The 22,450-nt window shown below is 41.6% G+C and overlaps 1 protein-coding gene across 1 annotated transcript in view; it reads left to right on the forward strand.

Moving 5' to 3' along the window:
• The window catches only part of LOC124615668 (arrestin domain-containing protein 1-like), a 188,860-nt gene that overhangs the window by 145,415 nt on the left and 20,995 nt on the right, over positions 1-22,450 (forward strand). The window contains exon 4 of the mRNA XM_047143696.1: positions 1,934-2,116. Coding sequence (XP_046999652.1) covers positions 1,934-2,116 — 183 coding nt within the window. The remainder of the gene's footprint in view (positions 1-1,933; positions 2,117-22,450) is intronic.

Consider the following 22,450-nt stretch of genomic DNA (forward strand, 5'->3'; position numbering starts at 1 on the left):
TCTCATTTCCTACTCTAATTCTCTCAGCATCACCTGATTTAATTCAGCTACATTCCATTATCCTCATTTTGCTTTTGTTGACGTTTGTTTATATCCTCCTTTCAAGACACTGTCCGTTCCGTTCAACTGCTCTTCCAGATCCTTTGCTGTCTCTGACAGAATTACAATGCCATCAGTAAACCTCAGAGTTTTTATTTATCCTCCATTGGTTTTAATTCCTACTCCAAATTTTTCTTTTGTTTCCTTTACTGCTTGTTCAATACATTTTACAATACAATACAATAAAATTTACAAACTACAAGTGAAAATACAGTGGACCACTCTTTTCATACTGAAATGTTGTCTCGAGCAGAATTGAGATTATGATGTTAATGTTATTGTTTGTTGTTTTTAACAATCCTACACCATCCTCCTGTGAAAAACACATCAGACCAATGCTAAAAATTCCTCAATTTTACATTTCTTCTTAGTAAGGTTTACATCAATTCTATGTTCTTACTTGACATCTCGCTTGACTTCATCTCATTTTCTTCCTATTGATATTTGATGTGTCTGAACAAGTTATAAGTGACAAAAAAGACAGTGGTTCGCACCATGGGTGGTGGTGTAGTTAAGGTAATATTTTAGGCCATTGTGGAGAGGGGAGATGGTGAGAGAGGAAATGGTGATGTAATCCATGATCAGTGTTGCCAACACGACTTACAATATTTAGCTCCACCATGCAATTATGATACAAGTATTGTTAGGTTGCGGCAGTAACGGAAAAACAAGACAGTTGACACAAAGTTTTCCAGACTGAGCCAGTACATGATGAAGAAGCCCAGGCACCACCTTTTCTTGTGTCAGATATAACTCGGTCTCATCTATTTGCACGTAATTCCGATGTACTGTATTCAGCAACAATATCAATCATTAATCTTTTAAATTCAAACACTAAGCCTTGAGGAATATGCTCATTCATAATCTAGGAAACCTTGCCCATTTCTGGCTCCTGAAATCTTATTGGCTGGCGACTTGTTAAGCCACCCATTAGCCAGTGCAGCCACCACACCACACTAACAGACATAAAATGAGCTCACCTACTGAATATGTGGAGAGGGGGAGTGGCCATTTCAACAAAGGGAGAGCAGGTAGTCGTGAAACCATTTTGTGACCTTTTTGTGCAGATGATGTGCTATAACAACAAGGGTTTTGCAATAGCACTTTTGTGTTCAAATCTGACACAACTACATACACTACTATGTATACACTGCACCACACACTGTAGATCGTAAAAGGACATGAAGCGGAACTGTTACACTTGAGCTTTCTTTCAAATTGACATTGTACAAAGTGTACAGAAATTGACTGAACAGACTTTCAATAAGCTTGTAACGTCATATGGAGAAGTAAACTCATTTTTTCGCATCGCTGTTTCTCTCATCAGGCCTAAAATAACACTTTAATGATGGCGAGGATATGAAATGCAGCTGATAAGAAAAGCATTAAACAATAACAGCAATGGTGACAAAGTTCATCATTAAGCAGATGTCTGCATTTATGCCTATGGTTTAACCACTTTGTTTTACATTTAATTTCCTTCACTTAGACAGATTTCATGCTAAGTATATACCAATTGCGTGTGTTTTTGCTCGTATTTGGGGTTTTTTATTATTTTCCTTGATTCTTCATTTTCCCCAATTTTGTGTTTTTTAAGTGTGGACCACCCAAAAATGTAAAATAGGAGTTTCACTGTGTCGAGTTTGGGTTACTTTGGCACATTTGTTCAGAATCAGTTTATTGGCCGAGGCAGTGAAATTTTTTAAAAAAAATCACAGTTTCTGAGTATCAATTATTCAGTTTGATCCTCAAATCAATTAACTTCATGAGTCTTTTATTTATAATCTGTTTATAAACTAACAGTGTTTTAATTATTTGCTTTCTTTTTGTTTAGAGCCCAAAAACTGTTTTCAAACATGACGAACTGTCTTGTTTATGTATACGTTTTCGAACTGTTTCTGTGGTTCTTAGTCTAATGAAAAGAGGCTTTGTGCCTGGAGAAAATATTGTAATAAATGCAGTTATTTATAATGGAACTAGCAGTGTAATTCCACGTGTTGAAGCTAAACTCGTACAGGTAAAATAATTTTGATTTTATTTATCTGTTGATAATAATTAGTAATGTGTCAATTTGAAAAACAGCATGATAAAATTCTATTTTATCTGTTGAAACCTCTTCCACTGTGTTTTGTCTGTTCTAAATGAATGAGTGAATTTAACTACTTACATAGTACCATTTCTCCAGTAACATACATAAAGAGTTGCAGTATTGCTACAGAGTGTGGTACCATATCCAGCTCTCAATTATGTATTTAGAATACTGAAAAGTGAACACTCAGTATATACATTTCACTTGGCATGTAAGGTGTACACTACAGGAAGTAGTGAGCTGCTGGTGATTTCACAGTATAAACAGTTTTACTTGCAGCAGCAGTATTTTCCCTTTAGTGTAAATTTTCCTGACAAATGACTTAATACCGAATTGTAGTAATAACACCTGAAATCAGTAATCCTATGAAATGGGCAGAGAAATTGAAAATACAAATGTAGGTAAAATTGTTTATTCAGTAAGGTACCAGAAAGCATGTCACTTTGTTGGTCATTTTGTGACTACTCAGATATATGGCAGCATATGTATTTTCTATAAATTCATACTTGTGCTTACTATCCAAGCATTGTTGGGCACTTTGTCACTATACAGATGTACAGCAGCATCATCGATAAATACATATTTGTGCTTACTATCCAAGATAGAGTGAGATTAGCAACTACATTTTGCAACTTCAAGTTCATTTTTCTGTTGTAATATTTAATTACTTCGCCCTGTAGTAAAACACTGAGTTTAGTCTCATTAATTTTGTATATATCATGTTTAATCACGTAACAATCATGAAAGTAAATGATGATGATCATAATAGACTGTCAGTCACCTGAGTTTTAGTCTGTAGTATTGTGCCAAAATACGTTAAAATGAATACTGTACTAAAAGATAGATTGCTACTTACCATAAAGATAACATGACAAGTTGCAGACAGGCGCAATTAAAAGACACGTACCATAATCTTTCATTCACACAACCAAGCACACCTCACGAATGCATGACTCCCAACTCTGGCAGCTCGGACGAGAATGCAGATATCAGAAGGGGTGGTAGCAGCAATCTGGAGGGGAAGGGGAAGCAGAAGGTATAGTGGTGGGGAAGAGAGGTGCGCTGCCTGGCGGAGTGTGTAGGAACTAGAATGCCAACAGGTGCAGCGTCTGGACATTGTGGGGCAGAGAAGTGGGAAAATGGAGTGAAAAAGTAGAGGAGCGGGAAATGATGGGTGGGTGCGTTGGTAGAGAATGGTAAACAAAGAGTGTAGGAGATGAGAATGGGGAGGAGGCGATATAACAGCAGGGGTGGAAACTTTTGGGTGAAGGGTGTAGGAACAATGTGTTACAGTAGATTGGGACGAGGATAATTACGGGAGCAGAGAATGTGTTGTAAGACTAACTGCCATCTGCGCAGTACAGAAAAGCTGGTGGTGGAGAGGATCTACTCAATTTTTGGAGCTGACGGATGAAATGACTTTTGTTGATACTGAAGAACTATACCATGAAGGCGAAATGGAAGGTGATTCAGTAGAAGATATCACGAATAGTGAATTGCAAAATGGTCATAACACTTTTGAAATGTCAATGACGCAGGCAATCTGTGCTCCCTCTGTTCCCAATGAGTATTAGAAACCTGTTTCTAAACGATTGAACTACAGCACTATACACCTTGAAGTAAAAGTAACGGTGGTAGCGCTCGCCAGGCATCATCCAAATTGGAACCTACAAATACTGCAAAAGAATGGAGCAACAACATCCCTGAAAAGGAAGGTTTACATATGACCAATTTGTCAAATCTCATCATCGTAACGAAAATATAACAATGAGAGTACTCCTGGAGTGGGCTGCAAGTGCAGCGCTTCAATATACAACCAACAAGGATTTTACATTTGGTGCATTATTATCTTGGGCAAGGAATTCATCAACGGCACATCACTAAATATGTCTCCAACAAGGAGGTGAAAAATAGAGAAGATATACAGAAAGTGGTGGCTCTTTTCAGCACGCAAATGTCTTCATTTATGACCAGCTTTAATCGTGATTTTGTTATCAACACCAATTAAACAGGATGTGAGTATCAGGTGAACATTCGATGCACGTTACCGCATAAGAGAGTAAAACAAACCCTTGTTGCAGTTGCTAGTAAAAAAACAACTAGCACATTCGTACAAAGCGCAATATGCCATCACAGCCTTTGGAAAAGTGTTCGCTAAGGTTTTGCTGTGTTTACAAGAAACCAATGTTACATCTGGTCCTTGGGTTATAGAAGAGGTCAATCGCTTAACCAACTCATTGAAAAATGTTCACATTACTTGCTCCAAATCCGGGAAATTGACAGATGCAATTTAGAGAACATTTCTTGAGAATAGGCTTGTCTTGTGACTTGCAAGTCACTGTGCTGGCCTACCATGCCTGACTCAGCAAATATCATAAACTTTCAGCACACTTCCTCCGCTCTGGCCGTCCGTGAGTCTGCCATCCCACTGCATTCTAATTGGCACTTTCTTAATTAAAAAAAATTCTAGTACTTTAGTTTTATTATCTGTAAAACTACCAGGTGTCTTTTTGAAGTCACCTCATATTCTTAAGTATCACATGAAGTTCTTAAAACTATTGCTTATCTGAAACATGGTCATTTGTGCACAGCACATTGCCACATTTCACCCTGCCTCCATTATTTGTATAAAAAAAGCTTTTCTTTTTCAGAAACAGTATCACACTAACTTTGAACTTACAAAACTACTGATGTGACGCCTTGGCATTATTCATGAGACCTCTTACTCTTCTTTTTCTGTTTGCTTGTATTTGTTACTTTGTCTTATATAATACCCCTTTATTCACAACCTTCACACTGGCATATTACTTTTGTATGTCTACCAGAACTGCACTTTCATTTACTCTCTTGTGCTCTTAAATTTTTGAATCACTTTAACATACTTAATAGATGTACAAGACTATTATAGTGTATGTCTGGCACTCATGGCTGCTCAGTCCATTCCACACATCTAACAGGATTCTCCTTTCACATCTTACAACTACGTCATTGTCTCTTGCTCTCTTAACTACTATTACAGAAAAACTAAACATAATACTTCTTTACTAGTTAGTGCGTTCTGTGGGCTCTGATCATTATTCCTCATCTTTGCTCTCTACTTTCAGTTCGTCTCACATTCCAGCAGTGCCTCGCATATAGTACTAGACGCCATCTTCCTTCATCTTAAAAATTAAACCTTTTCTTTAACTTTAAATACCCCTTTACCGCACGTAATTGTGTTACTTTGCGTTTCCACAACTACTTCTCTCCACTCGGTCTATTGTCCTCCCTCCTTGTACACCTGTGAAGAATTTTTGATAGACAAATGGTTAGTAGAAGGGACCGAAGCACCAAAAGGAAGAATTACTTCAGAGTGCTGAGGTGCGCACAGTCACAAACTGTGATGTCTCTCCAAGACTGAGAGACTCCCTACGTTTAATTGTCACTCTCTCCACTCATGTAGCTCTTCAATTCTATTACATTCCTTAGTCCAAAAACTCGTTTAGAACCAGGACAGATGAGTCGATAGGCATTAATATGTGATGAACTCTCGACCAAAAATGGGCCATGATACACTAACAGAAATTTCTTTATCTCTTGGGAGACCTGTTTCGATCGGTTTCTGGTCTTAACTAGTACCAAATCCCCTGGTTTGAACACAGTTGCCTGAGCCCTTGCATCATGCCTTTTCTATCTTTCAGCTGCCCGTCGATGCATTCTTTCTCTGGCCTACTTCACTATTTCATCTTTAGTTAGAACTGTGCTCACTGGAGAAACTGCTTCACCCCCAATAACATTCATTGGTTTATGCCCAAACATTAATTCACATGGCACAACCCCTGTTGCTTCATGCCCTACATTATTGATTATCTCTTCAAAATTTACAATAAAGTTTGCCAAAGTTGTGTTTCTCCTGTGACAATAAGTCCTACATAACCTGTTCAACTCCTTCATGACCCGCTCACTGGGATTCCCTTGAGGGAAATATGACAAAATTCCGTGTCACTCCAACATTTCTGTAAACTTGTGGGTTGTAAACTGAGGACCATTGTCTGGAAATAAAGCAGCTGGCTTCCCCACCTGCACCCTTTCTCCAGTTTTTCAGTCAATATCCTGGCATTTTCCGTCCTCATTGTATACAACTTTACTTGTTTCTCTAACACTACAAAACTATAAGTACAACCACCCTGGATATTGGGAGAGGTCCAAACAAGTCCTCTGCAATCAATTCTTGAGGTCCTTCTACTGGCACATTCTGTCGCAAACCTTGAATGGGAACCGTAACTGCTCTCATCTTTTCACATTAATCACAAGCTTGGACTTGTTTCTGCACCCTTCGCCACATGTTGTCAAATATTACCACTTCTTGTAACTTGGCAATGCACTTTCGTGCCTCATAATGTCCAAACTTTTTGTGCACTAGGTCTATTAATTCAATTACATAATACTGCGGAAAACAGAGTTTCCACTTCTCCTGATCCTCTCTCCTCTTCCTAAACAACACCCCATGATGAATTTTATAAAATATTTTCACTTTGCAATGTTGCTTTGACCCTAAAATTTGCTTAACATCTTAAATGTTCATCCTGATTCTGCTGTCTCCTCGTATCCTTACATATTCACCTAATTATGGCCTCATGCTTCAGTCCTCTCATCATCTACACCCACAAACCATCCAAGTCTCCCTTTTTCTCAAGCTCTGTTGGGTGATGTATCTACAGCAATTTCCCTACTGGCATTCTGGAAAATGCATCTGCAATAATGTTATCCCTTCCTTTAATGTATCTACTTTCTATAACAAAATGCTGTAGATACATCACCCAAAGTCCCAGTCTACTATTACGCAAACGATATCTCTTCATAAAGTTTAATGACCGATGGTCAGTAAGCACTATTGTGTGATGACACAACAAATAACCCTTCTGCTAGCGAATGCAATGGTCTGATTGTGGGGTTCTCCCTCCTGAAACAATTCTACTCCAATGCCATAGCCACAAGTGTCGGAAGCCATGTAGAAAGGTGTACTGATATCTGGATGATACATAATTTTGCTACTTAATAGTTGCGTCTTCAGTTCCTGAAAAGCCACCTCATATTCCTCTGACCACTTCCAGGTCACATTCTTTTTCAATAACTGATTCAGTGTTGGGTTATTAAATGCTTGTGATGACACAAAACTCTGATAGAACCCAATCAGTCCATACATAGCCCTCAATTCTTTCTTATTCTTTGGCTGCAAAACTCGTCGATGGCCCTTAGTTTTCCACACTCTGGGTGTATTCCTGTTTGATCAATGATGTGCCCCAGAAATTTAATCTTTTCCTTCAGGAAATTTGTCTTACTAAACTTAAGTTTCATACCTCCTTTCTGAAAGGTCGCCCGTACTTTTTCGAATAATGCACAATGCTGCTCCCACATCTCTGTGGCTATTAATACATCACCAACATACACAGTATAACAGATTTACTTATGCAGGAACACTGTCTATTTCCTAGATTTTTGTGCTAACCTTGTTTTCCAATATCCACAGGTCACATCCATGGATGAAAAACACTTTACTCCGTGGAAATACTGGACAAATTCATGAATCTATATTGGCCTATCGCTCTCTCGTTTCACAATTGCATTCAATCTCCTCACGTCCAAGACAAGTCACACACTTCCATCCTTCTTGGGTACTACAAACAACGGATTAATATATTCACTACTTGCTCTTTCAATTACCTCCCATGACAACATGCGGTCTATCTCTTCTTGTACTGCTTTTCTCAGGGCAAACAGTATTACATAAGTCTTGGGGGCATAGACCTCAAGTGGCTTAATAGTTAAAATGCACAAGCGAAATTCTGTGCCTCCCCTGGTGCATCAGAAAAGACTCCAGAATTCTGTTTTAAAATTTCACCCAGTTCCTTTTTCTATTGTTCAGACAAACTCACCAACTCTGACACCCTCTCTCATATTTTCTCTTGAATCATCTGCACCACGTCCTTACTCCAACTAAAGCTATGTATCGTTACTAATTTCATCTGAACTGCAAAGATTCCCTCTCCTACATACTGTGCCTCCTTAGAACTGAAACTTCCTAGCAGATTAAAACTGTGTGCCCGACCGAGACTCGAACTTGGGACCTTTGCCTTTCGCGGGCAAGTGCTCTACCATCTGAGCTACCGAAGCACGACTCAAGCCCAGTCCTCACAGCTTTACTTCTGCCAGTATCTCGTCTCCTACCTCCCAAACTTTACAGAAGTTCTACATCTACATTTATACTCCGCAAGCCACCCAACAGTGTGTGGCGGAGGGCACTTTATGTGCCACTGTCATTACCTCCCTTTTCTGTTCCAGTCGCGTATGGTTGGGGGGAAGAACGACTGTCTGAAAGCCTCCGTGCGCGCTCAAATCTCTCTAATTTTACATTCGTGATCTCCTCGGGAGGTATAAGTAGGGGGAAGCAATATATTCGATACCTCATCCAGAAACGCACCCTCTCGAAACCTGGCGAGCAAGCTACACCGCAATGCAGAGCGCCTCTCTTGCAGAGTCTGCCACTTGAGTTTGCTAAACATCTCCGTAACGCTATCACGGTTACCAAATAACCCTGTGACGAAACGCGCCGCTCTTCTTTGGATCTTCTCTATCCCCTCTGTCAGCCCGATCTGGTACAGATCCCACACTGTTGAGCAATACTCAAGTATAGGTCGAACGAGTGTTTTGTAAGCCACCTCCTTTGTTGATGGACTACATTTTCTAAGGACTCTCCCAATGAATCTCAACCTGGCACCCGCCTTACCAACAATTAACTTTATATGATCATTCCACTTCAAATCGTTCTGCACGCATACTCCCAGATATTTTACAGAAGTAACTGCTACCAGCGTTTGTTCTGCAATCATATAATCATACAATAAAGGATCCTTCTTTCTATGTATTCGCAATACATTACACTTGTCTATATTAAGGGTCAGTTGCCACTCCCTGCACCAGGTGCCTATCCACTGCAGATCTTTCTGCATTTCGCTACAATTTTATAATGCTGCAACTTCTCTGTATACTACAGCATCATCCGTGAAAAGATGCATGGAACTTCCAACACTATCTACTAGGTCATTTATATATATTGTGAAAAGCAATGGTCCCATAACACTCCCCTGTGGCACGCCAGAGGTTACTTTAACGTCTGTAGACGTCTCTCCATTGATAACAACATGCTGTGTTCTGTTTGCTAAAAACTCTTCAATCCAGCTGCACAGCTGGTCTGATATTCCGTAGGCTCTTACTTTGTTTATCAGGCGACAGTGCGGAACTGTATCGAACGCCTTCCGGAAGTCAAGGAAAATGGCATCTACCTGGGAGCCTGTATCTAATATTTTCTGGGTCTCATGAACAAATAAAGCGAGTTGGGTCTCACACGATCGCTGTTTCCGGAATCCATGTTGATTCCTACAGAGTAGATTCTGGGTTTCCAAAAACGACATGATACTCGAGCAAAAAACATGTTCTAAAATTCTACAACAGATCGACGTCAGAGATATAGGTCTATAGTTTTGCGCACCTGCTCGACGACCCTTCTTGAAGACTGGGACTACCTGTGCTCTTTTCCAATCATTTGGAACCTTCCGTTCCTCTAGAGACTTGCGGTACACGGCTGTCAGAAGGGGGGCAAGTTCTTTCGCGTACTCTGTGTAGAAACGAATTGGTATCCCGTCAGGTCCAGTGGACTTTCCTCTGTTGAGTGATTACAGTTTCCTTGGACACTTATTTCGATGTCAGCCATTTTTTCGTTTGTGCGAGGATTTAGAGAAGGAACTGCAGTGCGGTCTTCCTCTGTGAAACAGCTTTGGAAAAAGATGTATAGTATTTCAGCTTTACGCGTGTCATCCTCTGTTTCAATGCCATCATCATCCCGGAGTGTCTGGATATACTGTTTTGAGCCACTTACTGATTTAACGTAAGACCAGAACTTCCTAGGATTTTCTGTCAAGTCGGTACATAGAATTTTACTTTCGAAACCACTGAACGCTTCACGCACAGCCCTCCTTACGCTAACTTTGACATCGTTTAGGTTCTGTTTGTCTGAGAAGTTTTCACTGCGTTTAAACTTGGAGTGAAGCTCTCTTTGCTTTCGCAGTAGCTTCCTAATTTTGTTGTTGAACCACGGTGGGTTTTCTCGTCCCTCACAGTTTTACTCGGCACGTACCTGTCTTAAACGCATTTTACAATTGCCTTAAACTTTTTCCATAAACACTCAACATTGTCAGTGTCGAAACAGAAATTTTCGTTTTGATCTGTTAGGTAATCTGAAATCTGCCTTCTATTACTCTTGCTAAACAGATAAAACCTTCCTCCCTTTTTTTATATTCCTATTAACTTTCATATTCAGGGATGCTGCAACAGCCTTATGATCACTGATTCCCTGTTCTGCACTTACAGAGTCGAAAAGTTTGGGTCTGTTTGTTATCAGTAGGTCCAAGATGTTATCTCCACGAGTCGGTTCTCTGTTTAATTGCTCGAGGTAATTTTCGGATAGTGCACTCAGTATAATGTCACTCGATGCTCTGTCCCTACCACCCGTCTTAAACATCTGAGTGTCCCAGTCTATATCTGGTAAATTGAAATCTCCACCTAAGACTATAATATGCTGAGAAAATTTATGTGCAATGTATTCCAAATTTTCTCTCAGTTGTTCTGCAACTAATGCTGCTGAGTCGGGAGGTCGGTAAAAGGAGCCAATTATTAACCTAGCTCGGTTGTTGAGTGTAACCTCCACCCATAATATTTCACAGGAACTATCCACTTCTACTATACTACAGGATAAACTACTACTAACAGCGACAAACACGCCACCACCGGTTGCATGCAATCTATCCGTTCTAAACACCGTCTGTGCCTTTGTAAAAATTTCGGCTGAATTTATCTCTGGCTTCAGCCAGCTTTCTGTACCTATAACGATTTCAGCTTCGGTGCTTTCTATCAGAGCTTGAAGTTCCGGTACTTTACCAATGCAGCTTCGACAGTTTACAATTATGATACCGATTGCTGCTTGGTCCCCGCATGTCCTGACTTTGCCCCGCACCCTTTGAGGCTGTTGCCCTTTCTGTACTTGCCCGAGGCCATCTATCCTAAAAAACCGGCCAGTCCATGCCACACAACCCCTGCTACCCGTGTAGCCGCTTGCTGCGTGTAGTGGACTCCTGACCTATCCAGCGGAACCCGAAACCCGACCACCCTATGGCGCAAGTCGAGGAATCTGCAGCCCACATGGTCGCAGAACCGTCTCAGCCTCTGATTCAGACCCTCCACTCGGCTCTGTACCAAAGGTCCGCAGTCAGTCCTGTCGACGATGCTGCAGATGGTGAGCTCTGCTTTTATCCCGCTAGCGAGACTGGCAGTCTTCACCAAATCAGATAGCCGCTGGAAGCCAGAGAGGATTTCCTCCTATCCATAGCGACACACATCGTTGGTGACGACATGAGCAACCACCTGCAGATGGGTGCACCCTGTACCCTTCATGGCATCCGGAAGAACCCTTTCCACATCTGGAATGACTCCCCCCAGTTATGCACACGGAGTGCACATTGGTTTTCTTCCCCTCTCTTGCTGCCGTTTCCCTAAGGGGCCCCATTACGCGCCTGACGTTAGAGCTCCCAACTACCAGTAAGCCCACCCTCTGCGACTGCCCGGATCTTGCAGACTGAGGGGCAACCTCTGGAACAGCACAAGCAGCCATCTCCGGCCGAACATCAGTATCAGCCGGAGACAGAGCCTGAAACCGGTTCGTCAGACAAACTGGAGAGGCCTTCCGTTCAGCCCTCCGGAATGCCTTTCGCCCCCTGCCACACCTCAAGATGACCTCCCACTCTACCACAGGTGAGGGATCAGCCTCAATGTGGGCAGTATCCCGGGCAGCCACACTCGTAGTCCGATCGGGGGATGCGTGGGACAAGCTGGCCGTCCCCGACAAACCCCCATACGGACCCCCACAGTGATGCCCATTGGCAACAGCCTCAAGCTGTGTGACCGAAGCCAACACTGCCTGAAGCTGGGAGCGAAGGGATGCCAACTCAGCCTGCATCCGAACACAGCAGCCCCAGGCTGTGGCTAAGCCATGTCTCCGCAATATCCTTTCTTTCAGGAGTGCTAGTTCTGCAAGGTTCGCAGGAGAACTTCTGTAAAGTTTGGAAGGTAGGAGACGAGATACTGGCAGAAGTAAAGCTGTGAGGACCAGGCGTGAGTCGTGCTTCGGTAGCTCAGATGGTACAGCACTTGCCCGCGAAAGGCAAAGGTCCCGAGTTGGAGTCTCGGTCGGGCACACAGTTTTAATCTGCCAGGAAGTTTCATACGAGCGCACACTCCGCTGCAGAGTGGAAATCTCATCCTCCTTAGAACTATTAAATACCTCCTTTCTCTTAACAAGGGGAACCACTGGTTTTCTGCCTTCTACTTGGAGTTTCAACTCACGGTCTTCAAAATTTAATTCACCTTTAAACACATTCAGGAAATGCATGCCCAATAATAACTCTACATTCAATCCAGGAATGAGAAGAAGGGAATGGTCTATCATTACTCCCCCTAACTGCATTGGCATCACTGCTTCGAGTCTAATAGCCTTTGACAACTTTCGAGTAGCACAAAATATTTTCACTGGGGACACTGACCACACTGCCATATCTTCTTTTCCTGGCAAACTCGCAAAGTACTCTTCCAAAATTCTGGAAATTTTTGATCCGCTGTCCACTAACACCTGACTTATCACTCCTCCAACCTGCACCTCGACAATAGACTCTCTATCTGCGACCATGGGAATGGCTTCCTCCTCTGCTGTCAAATTGGCAATTGTCTCTCATTGGCCAAATTCTGGAACAACTCTAACTTTTCTGGATTGAAATTTACCTGCCTGGCAACCTGAAGAACCTTCAACCAATCTGTTGTGAAGTGACAGTTCGCACATGCGCTCAACTTCTGCCCATTCAGTGTGAGATTCGAGGAGCTCAACTTCTCCATCGTTTAACCTTAAGGATTGTCTACGTTGCTTATCCCTAACAAACATGAACTCAAAAACAATGTTTCTCTCTTGCTCTTCACTGCTGTCACCTTCCTCTAATGGTTCCGCTAATGCAACATTAACATTACTATCTGTAATGCAGATTCCATATCTACTCTTGGATGCCTTGGTTCCCACACTCTTTGACCTAACGGGATGTTACTATTTTTATTGCCCTCATGTCTGGGTGCCGTCTCTTCAAACAATCAAGCTATTCCATAAGTTCGCCCACCTCCTGCACTTAACGTGTTTTCAGTATCTCCGGCATGCTCATGGCACTGCCGATTGCCTGTCCACTGCTCACATTCTTCTCCATGCTCGGGATCCCCTCCTACCAGTCTTCTCTCACTCTCTCCTTCTATATTCACTGTGTGTGCATCCGCTGACACGTGCATCCAGCCAGCACCAGCTGTCTCTCTCCCCTCCAGTGCACCTTGCCAAGCGCCAAGGCCATCTCTTATGGCCTTCTAGCTCTTTTCTTTCACTTTCTCCCCCCCACCAGTTCGGATGTGAACACCTGTTTCTATATGGGGCTTTCTTGTGAGCAGCCTATCATAGAGACACAATTTAGTTAAAACTCTCTCCTTTCTTTTCCCTACACCTGTCTCTCACATTCTGGGCCAGAACGCCTCTCCTAACAAATCTTACTGGCTGTACACCTTCTCGCATCGAAGGCCGCTGTGGCTGATTACCGTCGCACAAATGTAAATGCTGGAGTCTGTCTAAGAAACTCACATAAATTTTCATAGCTGTCCCGTGGTGCTGCTACCAGTTCCTTCCTAACATAAAAAGGCAACATGCACTCTATCCCAGCGACAAACAACTCGACCACCTTACCTTCATCTACATGCTTTATGCGGCGCCACCACCTATCACAAAACTGTTTCATTGTGCTACACTCTGCTTGGTACTTCGTGCCTCCCCAAAAATCCACTAACAATTGTTGCTGAATTTCTCCAGACCAATATTCTTCTAAAAACCTTTTCTTAAGATCTATGAAATCTTTGCAGTCAATAGCCACCTAATGAGCCCACTGAAAGGCATCACTCCTATGTACAAAATTCACTCTTGTTCCATCTAGTACTTTGCATGATCCCATCAAATTCCTTAAGGAATACTTTGGGATAAATGGTTCCCTTTGGCTCAAAGATATTAAACTTATGACACTGAGTAAACACTGCTTCTGCCGAATTGTTCGACAAACCATGGCCTGCCCTTGTGGCCAGTTTAACAATTGCTTGCTCATTTTCTCAAACGAGTCACACATTGCTCGACTAGTGGGCAACACCTGAATCGTATCCTTAACATACAACTTAAACCTAGTATCTTGTTCAGATCTTATCTTACCACTTATATTACCCACTTCAGTATTTATTTTCATTTCAAAATAACTCTGTTTTAACTTCCAACTCAGTTGTGAAGTAGCGATATGCAGTAGCATGTTCATCCAATGCTTTGGTTACTTAATCTAATCACTCCTTGTGCCGTTTAGCACATTCCTTCTTCACTTGGCCCAGCTCAGTACCCACTTTATATACTACTTGTTGCTCCAATTGCAACTTATACTGGGTGAACTGCTCAGCGGTGTCTTTCTTCACCTCCTCGTGCAAATTCGACATTTCCAATGCAATACTGGAGCTTACTTGTTCATTACCTTGCTTAATATCTCGACTGATTTCTTTCCAATATTACGTCAAAGTTGCAAGAAGTGACAGCAAGAAGACATTTTTCTCTTCCCCTAGTACTGCCAAAATCATCTGGTCTACTTCTGATTCTGGCCCGCCTTGAGTAGCATTAACCACTTCAGAGATTGAATCACTCTAGTTCAGTGGTACCTCTTTTGTCTGTTCGGTCTCTACTTTGCACTCAACTGCCAATAAAATTCTCCCTGAATGCAGATCTCGGCTAAACACCTCTGCACTGTCTAATTCCCTCGTTATACTTCCCATTTTAACAACCTCGTCAGTATTACCCTTGGTTTTCCCTGCTGTGTTACTTTTATCCTGCTCAGACATTCTCTTTTCTGAAGTTAAAATGCTGTTCAACAGTGGGTAGAGAATTCGGTTTCTTAGCTTTCGACGACTTCTCCAATGTATTGCCTGGTGGCTCCAACTTCGCATGGTCTGCTGTCTGCTGGTACTCTGCTTCCGCCGCACGCTGGTGCCATTCCTCTTTGTGCAGCAGTTCGTCGCGCCCAGCATAGCTTACCAGACTGCGGTGCCTGCTTACGCAGTGCACACCCGATTCACAGCTATTACGCAGCCCTTTTCGACTGGCACTGTCTCCATGTACTAAGCATGCAAGCCAAACTACTGAGCCACTCTACTGCTGCAATTACTTACAATGCACTACCCTACTATAACGCTTATCCTTTTGCCTAAATTACTTCATACTACTCCATGATGCATCTCCGTTTACTCGTTTCCCAGCCGATGCACCACTTTGTAACATCCCCTCTGTGGAATAGCAAACCCTAACTTAATAATGTATTGGACCCCTTGGACTTTCCCTGGTACGGTAAGCGATAGATATACAGGGGTGTGTGGCAGGTCTTTTTTGTGACTTACCTGTGTGGTGGTAGCGTAGTCAGCCTCCGCACTTTCTCAACCTGTAATCTTACTTATTACCCTTACCTACACTTCAGCCGCTCATACATTATTCGGCTCCATGTGGATTCTTGACTTAGAAAATACATAGAGCTAAGGTTTTGGAGAGGAGTTCCATTGCTATGAAATAATGCAATGCAGCTCTGATAAAAGCAGTTATATTCTAGAGGCTCATTGGCCTCAAAATCCTTTGATACAATTTATTACAAACAAGTTGCAAAATCGTAGTTTGCGTGCCAGAATACAGCCTGATAGCGTTCAGACAGATATACCCCTCTAAGTGGGTGTAAGACCACTGTCAGATACCAATTGCCTTTGGTTGTTGTCTCAATCAGGCTAATCCGAATTTTGATGGTTTTAATATCATTCACTCAGCTGCCACGTGGGTCTTTTAGTGCACAAGGCCAGGATCTTGACTGGCTGCCATGAAACTCAGTTTGTACATACACATGATATCCCCATAAAAATAAGCAAGATCGTAACCACTTGGTCATAATGATCATTGCCAGAAAACAAAAACAGAATTGCAACAGCAAGAACAAGCACAGCAGCTGACTTACCCTGTTCAATGACTGTCATGTTGTTGCATGCACTAAGCTTTGCTCAATTATCGGTTTGGTCTATACCTCAGTAATTGTCACAAATTAAGATAATCATTCATGCACAGTCAAAATAACTTCACCTCATACACGAACGTTACTTTGTCACGGTCTTATGCATATTTAGACAAAAACCAAAGCTTAGTTCGTATTCTTGTGGCCATCCGTACTGCTGACCGGTCTAACCGCTAGTCCTCAACAATGGTGAGCTGTGCGCTTCTTCTCCCACACTAAACTGCTTGTGATATCAGCCACTATCTCTGCCCTTAAAACAGACACATTTTACCTTATACTTTCCCATTTCCTTTTTGTGCAAATAAATTTTTGATTTTCACTCTTCTGCAAATTTTACTCTGGCCCTCTGCTCTAATTTAGTGTTTTTTTCCAAATAAACTACTTTTTTACCCTTGACGGCCTCTTGTCAGACCAGTCCACCTTCTTCATCCCCAAGGGTTATTCGCCTGTGGATGCTGTGTCGTATTTCTAAGCTATCCCTGGCTTATCTGTGTCCTTCTGCCTTCATGTTCTTGCAGTTCACCATGTTGACCTACCGCGCTTGACTCAGCTCTTATCATAACCCTTCTGCATGCTACCTCTACTCTGGCTGTCTGTCTGCCATCCTGCTGCGTTCTAATTGGTGCTTGCTTAATTAAAAAAAGGCTGGAACTCTAGTTTTATTACATGTACAACCACCAGGATTCTTTATGGAGCCACCTCGTATCCTTAGGTATCGCATGAAGTTCTTAAAACTATTGCATATCTGAAGCGTGGTCATTCATGCACAGCACATTGCCACTTTTCAATCTCATTTCTCATTACAGCATTAACACAGCACCTTGCACTTCTTCCTACTGCCCACTTGACATTCTAATACAAATGAGGATTTGTAGAGTTAAAGAATTTCTCGATCTTTTCTTGCTCTCTTTTGTTATATGGTATTATTTTGTTTTATCATCCAACTGCCAGCAAGGTTTCAGCAGTTGGTTTGCACTTTAACCTCAGCAGAGCCATCTACCTGTCTTAGACTACAGACAGGTGTTAACCACTCCATACTGACTAAAAATCTGCCTAAAGAATGCTTCATCAGCTTGGTGGATGTTGTTGGTAATATGAACCACCCAGCATTGACTGGTGTCTCTAAATTTCAACTGTTCGGTTGGCTATAACAGCATCCAGTTTGCCTCTCTGACCACCTCAGATTACTTCCAGTCACTACTCTGACAAATGTTCCCAGACTGAGAAGTGGTTATTGGAGTGTCAATCGATGGCTGCATTATGCTGATCAATTTGTATGTGGGCTGGAGCATATAACAACAGTTTGAAGGTGGAGAGCAAACCCACAACATTGGTGAAGTGCTAGAAGCCTTAGTTCACCTATGTGTACCATGAGTTCATTTCCATTTCACTGTACAATGCGGTCCATCTTAGTGATGGGGTTCTTCTCTTTATCTTTCTCCATGTGTGGCGAGTTTGAGACATGTGGAGGAGGGGTGTTGAGAAGAGTTTTGTTTTCTATAGACATTCATCAACATCCATATTCTGTGTAAAATAGTTGTCATCTGATCCATCAGACCAGGTCACGGCTATTTCATCCACTTACATTAGACTGTGTCTATTAAGTTTATTGTTCTTCACCATATTCGGATCAAATCCCAGGTCAGTTTTAAAGAGAGTACACTACAGTGTTGGCCTCTTACTTGATTTGCTTTTATTGTGAATCTCGTGCCTAGCACAAGAATCCAAGTGACTGAAAAAAATCACTGGTGACTGTCATCAACATTGGTTTGCTATAGAATTCTTGGACATATTCTAAGTTTGAGAAGAATAAAGTTCTGTGGACAGAAAAGCTTCTGTCCATGGATAAACACGAGTTTAGAAAGCATCACTTGTGCAGAACTCAGGTTGCCTGTTTCTTGCATGATAGCCTGCGAACAGTGGATGAAGGGCAACAGGCAGATCGCATATTCATAGACTTCCAGAAAGCATTTGACATGGTGCCCCATTGAGCGTATGGAATAGATATCCATATATGTAAGTGGCTCGAAGACTTCTTACATAATGAAACTCAATAGGTTGTCCTCAGTGGTGAGTTTCCATCAGAGACAACGATATTATCATTAATTTCCCAGGGAAATGTGATACGACCACTTGTTCTCTACATACATAAATAATCTGATGGAGAGGTTGAGCAGCAATCTGCAACTGTTTGCTGATGATGCTGTAATACACAGGAAAGTATCATCATTGAGTGACTGTAGCAGGATATATGTCAATGAAAATAATCAGTTTTTGAAAATATAATGTAACTCAATAGATAAATCTACTCACCAAATGGCAGGAGGACACATATAAAAAAGTTATTCAAGTTTGCAAGCTTTCGGAGCCAGTGGCTCCTTCTTCTGGCAGAAGGGTTGAAGGGGAAGGAAGAAGAGTAAAGAAAAAGGATTGATGAAGTTTGAGAAGAGGGGTACAGTTCAGAAAAGTGCACTCCGAATACTCTGTGTGTGTGTGTGTGTGTGTGTGTGTGTGTGTGTGTGTGTGTGTGTGTACGAGGTGCGACAATAAAGTAATGAGACTGATTTTCTGCAGGCTTGCATTGGCACAATATCTTTGACCTTGGTCTATAAGCTGCTTCTAGTCCAAGCGGCACAGTGATGCAACTGCTCAGTCGTGAGTTATGCTGTAATAAGTTAACATGTGTTCATGTCTCACGTCACGGAAATGGAACTGCATAATGTTGTGCAACGGTATGCCATTTCTTTTTGCGTTAAATTGGGTGAAAACGTGATGACAACTTACGGTAAGCTTCAGAAGGCTTTTGGAGAGGAGGTTATGTCAAGAACTCTAAGTTTTTTGTTGGCATAAAATGTTTAGTGAAGTCAGAACGAATGTTGAAGATGAAGACTGCAATGGACAACCATCAACCTCACGGACGGATGTCAACTTGGCCAGGGTGCGTGAACTCTTACAATCTGATTGAAGATTATCTATGAAAATGATTGCAGAAGAACTGAACACCAATCAAGAAACAGTTCGTCTAATAATAACTGAAGATCTTGGTATGAGAAAGATTTGTGCAAAATTGCCCCCCAAAAACCTCACACCACAGCAGCGAGAAACATGGAAAAATGTGGCAGCCGATCTGTTAGAACAAACGGAAATCAATCCAGAATTGTTGAGCTGTGTTATCACTGGTGATGAAAGTTGGTTTTTACGATCCAGAGACAAAATGCCAAAGTTCGCAATGGTGCTCAAATGGATCACCCAGACCAAAACAAGTTCGCATGTCAAAGTCAAAAGTGAAATGCATGCTTATGTGCTTCTTTGATTCCAAGGGAATTCTTCACAAAGAGTGGGTGCCTCCTATACAAACAGTTAACCAATATTACTACGAAGAAATTTTTGAAAGACTTCATAAAAGAGTTCTTCGTGTCCGTGCCAACATTGCTAATAATTGGATTCTACATCACAAAACAAATTTCAGTACTACCACAGCCACCTTATTCACCAGATATCGCTCCGTGCGACTTTTTTCTATTGCCAAGGGTCAAAATGGTGGTCAAGGGACACCATTTTCAAACAGCACAAGATGTCCAAAAAGCTGTGATGAGGGTCTTGGAGGATATTACAGAAGATAAGTTCCGGAAATGTTACCATCAATGGCAGAAGCGCTGGAAAATGTGTGTGCAATCAGAAACGAACTACTTTGAAGGAGACAGCACTAAACTTGACTAAAATGGTAAGCAACATTTTTTTTTTCTCACATCAGTCTCATTACCTTATTGTCACACCTTGTATATCCCATCTGGTAGGTGTCCCCTGACTCAGGGTTCTATCCGACTTTCTGTACTCTACCTGTTTCCTAGACCTCTTCCCTCCCCTTCAACCCTTCTGCCACGAGCCACTGGCTTGGTAGGCTTGCAAACTTTTAATACCTTTTGTATGTGTGTTCTCCTGGTGACACTTGGTGAGTAGATATTTTATGTTGTTGTTGTTGTGGTCTTCAGTCCTGAGACTGGTTTGATGCAGCTCTGCATGCTACTCTATCCTGTGCAAGCTTCTTCATCTCCCAGTACCTACTGCAACCTTATATTTTATGTATCCAGTTATATTTTAGTATGATATAGGACGACACAGAGTTTCTATGTGGCGTGATGAATGGCAGCTTGCTCTAAATGCAGAAAATGTTAGTTAATGCAGATGAGTAGGAAAAACACTCCTGTAATTTTTGAAAACAGTGTTTTGCTGTGCTGCTTGGCTTGGGGAGTATGTATGTAGATGAAGATGTGCTTAGCATTTAGATATGTTGGTGGGATTGTTTTATCAAGCGTAATGTTACAAAGTGGTATTAAATGGACAAGCACATGAGGATGGTAGTACAGAAGGTGAATGGTCAACTCTGGTTTATTGGGAGAATTTTAGGGAAGTGTAGCCCATCTTTAAAGGAAACTGCTTATAGAACACTATTGCGACCCATTCTTGAACACTGATTGAGTGCTTTGGATCCCTGTCAGGTCACATTATAGAAAGACATCAAAGCAATTCAGAGGCGGGCTGCCAGATTTGTTGCCAGTAGGCTTGATTGACACATGAGAATTTTGAAGATGCTTTGTGAACCCAAACGGGAATCTCTGGGGGGAAGGCGACATTATTTTCAGGACAATTTAGAGAGCCGGCATTTTCAGCTGACTGCAGCTGCCAACTTACATTCCGCTTAAGGGCAGCGAGGACACGATGAGAGAAATTAGAACTTACATTGGGGTATACATTCTGTTGTTTTTCCCTCACTGTATTTGCAAGTGGAACAGGAAAGGAAATGACTAGTAGTTGTACAAGGTACCCTCCACCATGCACCATACATTGGCTTGGGGAGTGTGTATGTAGATAAAGATGTGCTTAGCACTTAGATATGTTGGTGGGATTGTTTTATCAGATAAATCATGTTTGCTTCTCCTTTTCTGCCTGCTGCAATTATTAATTGACCATCTGAACATAATATTCTACTGACACTGGTCTTTCTTTTCTAAGCTGAATGCCATGGACCCATGCTTCAACCCCATTCATTGAAAATATCATGTACGAATTAACTGCAAAGGTTATTTTGGTAGTAAGGTAAAGTAACACTTGGAGTTTCCTACCCACCAAGAGTCTCATATCTGTTCCATGAAGCCCTCTTGATAATAATATTTTAGACCAGCTGACTTACCACCCACTTAAGTCAAGAAGTAAATATAACTGACCACACTTTGGAACATCATCATATAATCAGCTGAAAAGACAAAACTGTTTAATGAAAGTAATAATAAATTTATTATTCTCATTAGTATCAAAAGAGCAGCCTGTCTATCTTTTGCTCGGGACTCACCCTCTGAAGCAGACATGTTTGCAGGCGCATGGTGTCTTCCGTTATTTTATCACCTGGGTAGTGTGCCTCCACAGCCAAAAACATAGTGTGCATTCCCATTCCTGTAGAGGAGCTGCACTGACTTAACCGAAGTATGTCTTTATGGCAAGGGTGAGGACTTTTGTTGATGTGGGATTGCCCACTTAATATGGCGCCATTGAGAGGACAAATAGATAACTTATCTCCCTCACCGATCCTGTGGGACACAAACAAGATTTGAATTGAAACATCTTTTCCTAATGATCAATACCATATTCGGTTTTTAATGAAAATTATACATTGTAATCACATAAATATTTGGGCATCACTGTCCGATAGTCCTATCTTTCCACAACACATTAGTAGTTTCAGAATATCAAATACAACTAATTTATTGGAAGAGATTTGCATATTAAGTTTGTGCACATATATACATCTGATAAACCTATGATTGTGGTCATTTGATTTATAATTTCATCAGTTGTTAGAATCTGTGAATAGAATTTAGTTGCACTAATTCACAATATGATGTGGAAAAGTTTGCGATTTACAAGCTGGCACACAATTGTCACCCAAAAAAATAATTTTTATGCAGGGGTAAAGGAGCTCTAAAGACCCATCCACTCCTTAACACTAGAACCACTGATATTTGGACAT

Source organism: Schistocerca americana, chromosome 5 (assembly GCF_021461395.2).
Source record: "Schistocerca americana isolate TAMUIC-IGC-003095 chromosome 5, iqSchAmer2.1, whole genome shotgun sequence".
NCBI lineage: Eukaryota > Metazoa > Arthropoda > Insecta > Orthoptera > Acrididae > Schistocerca > Schistocerca americana.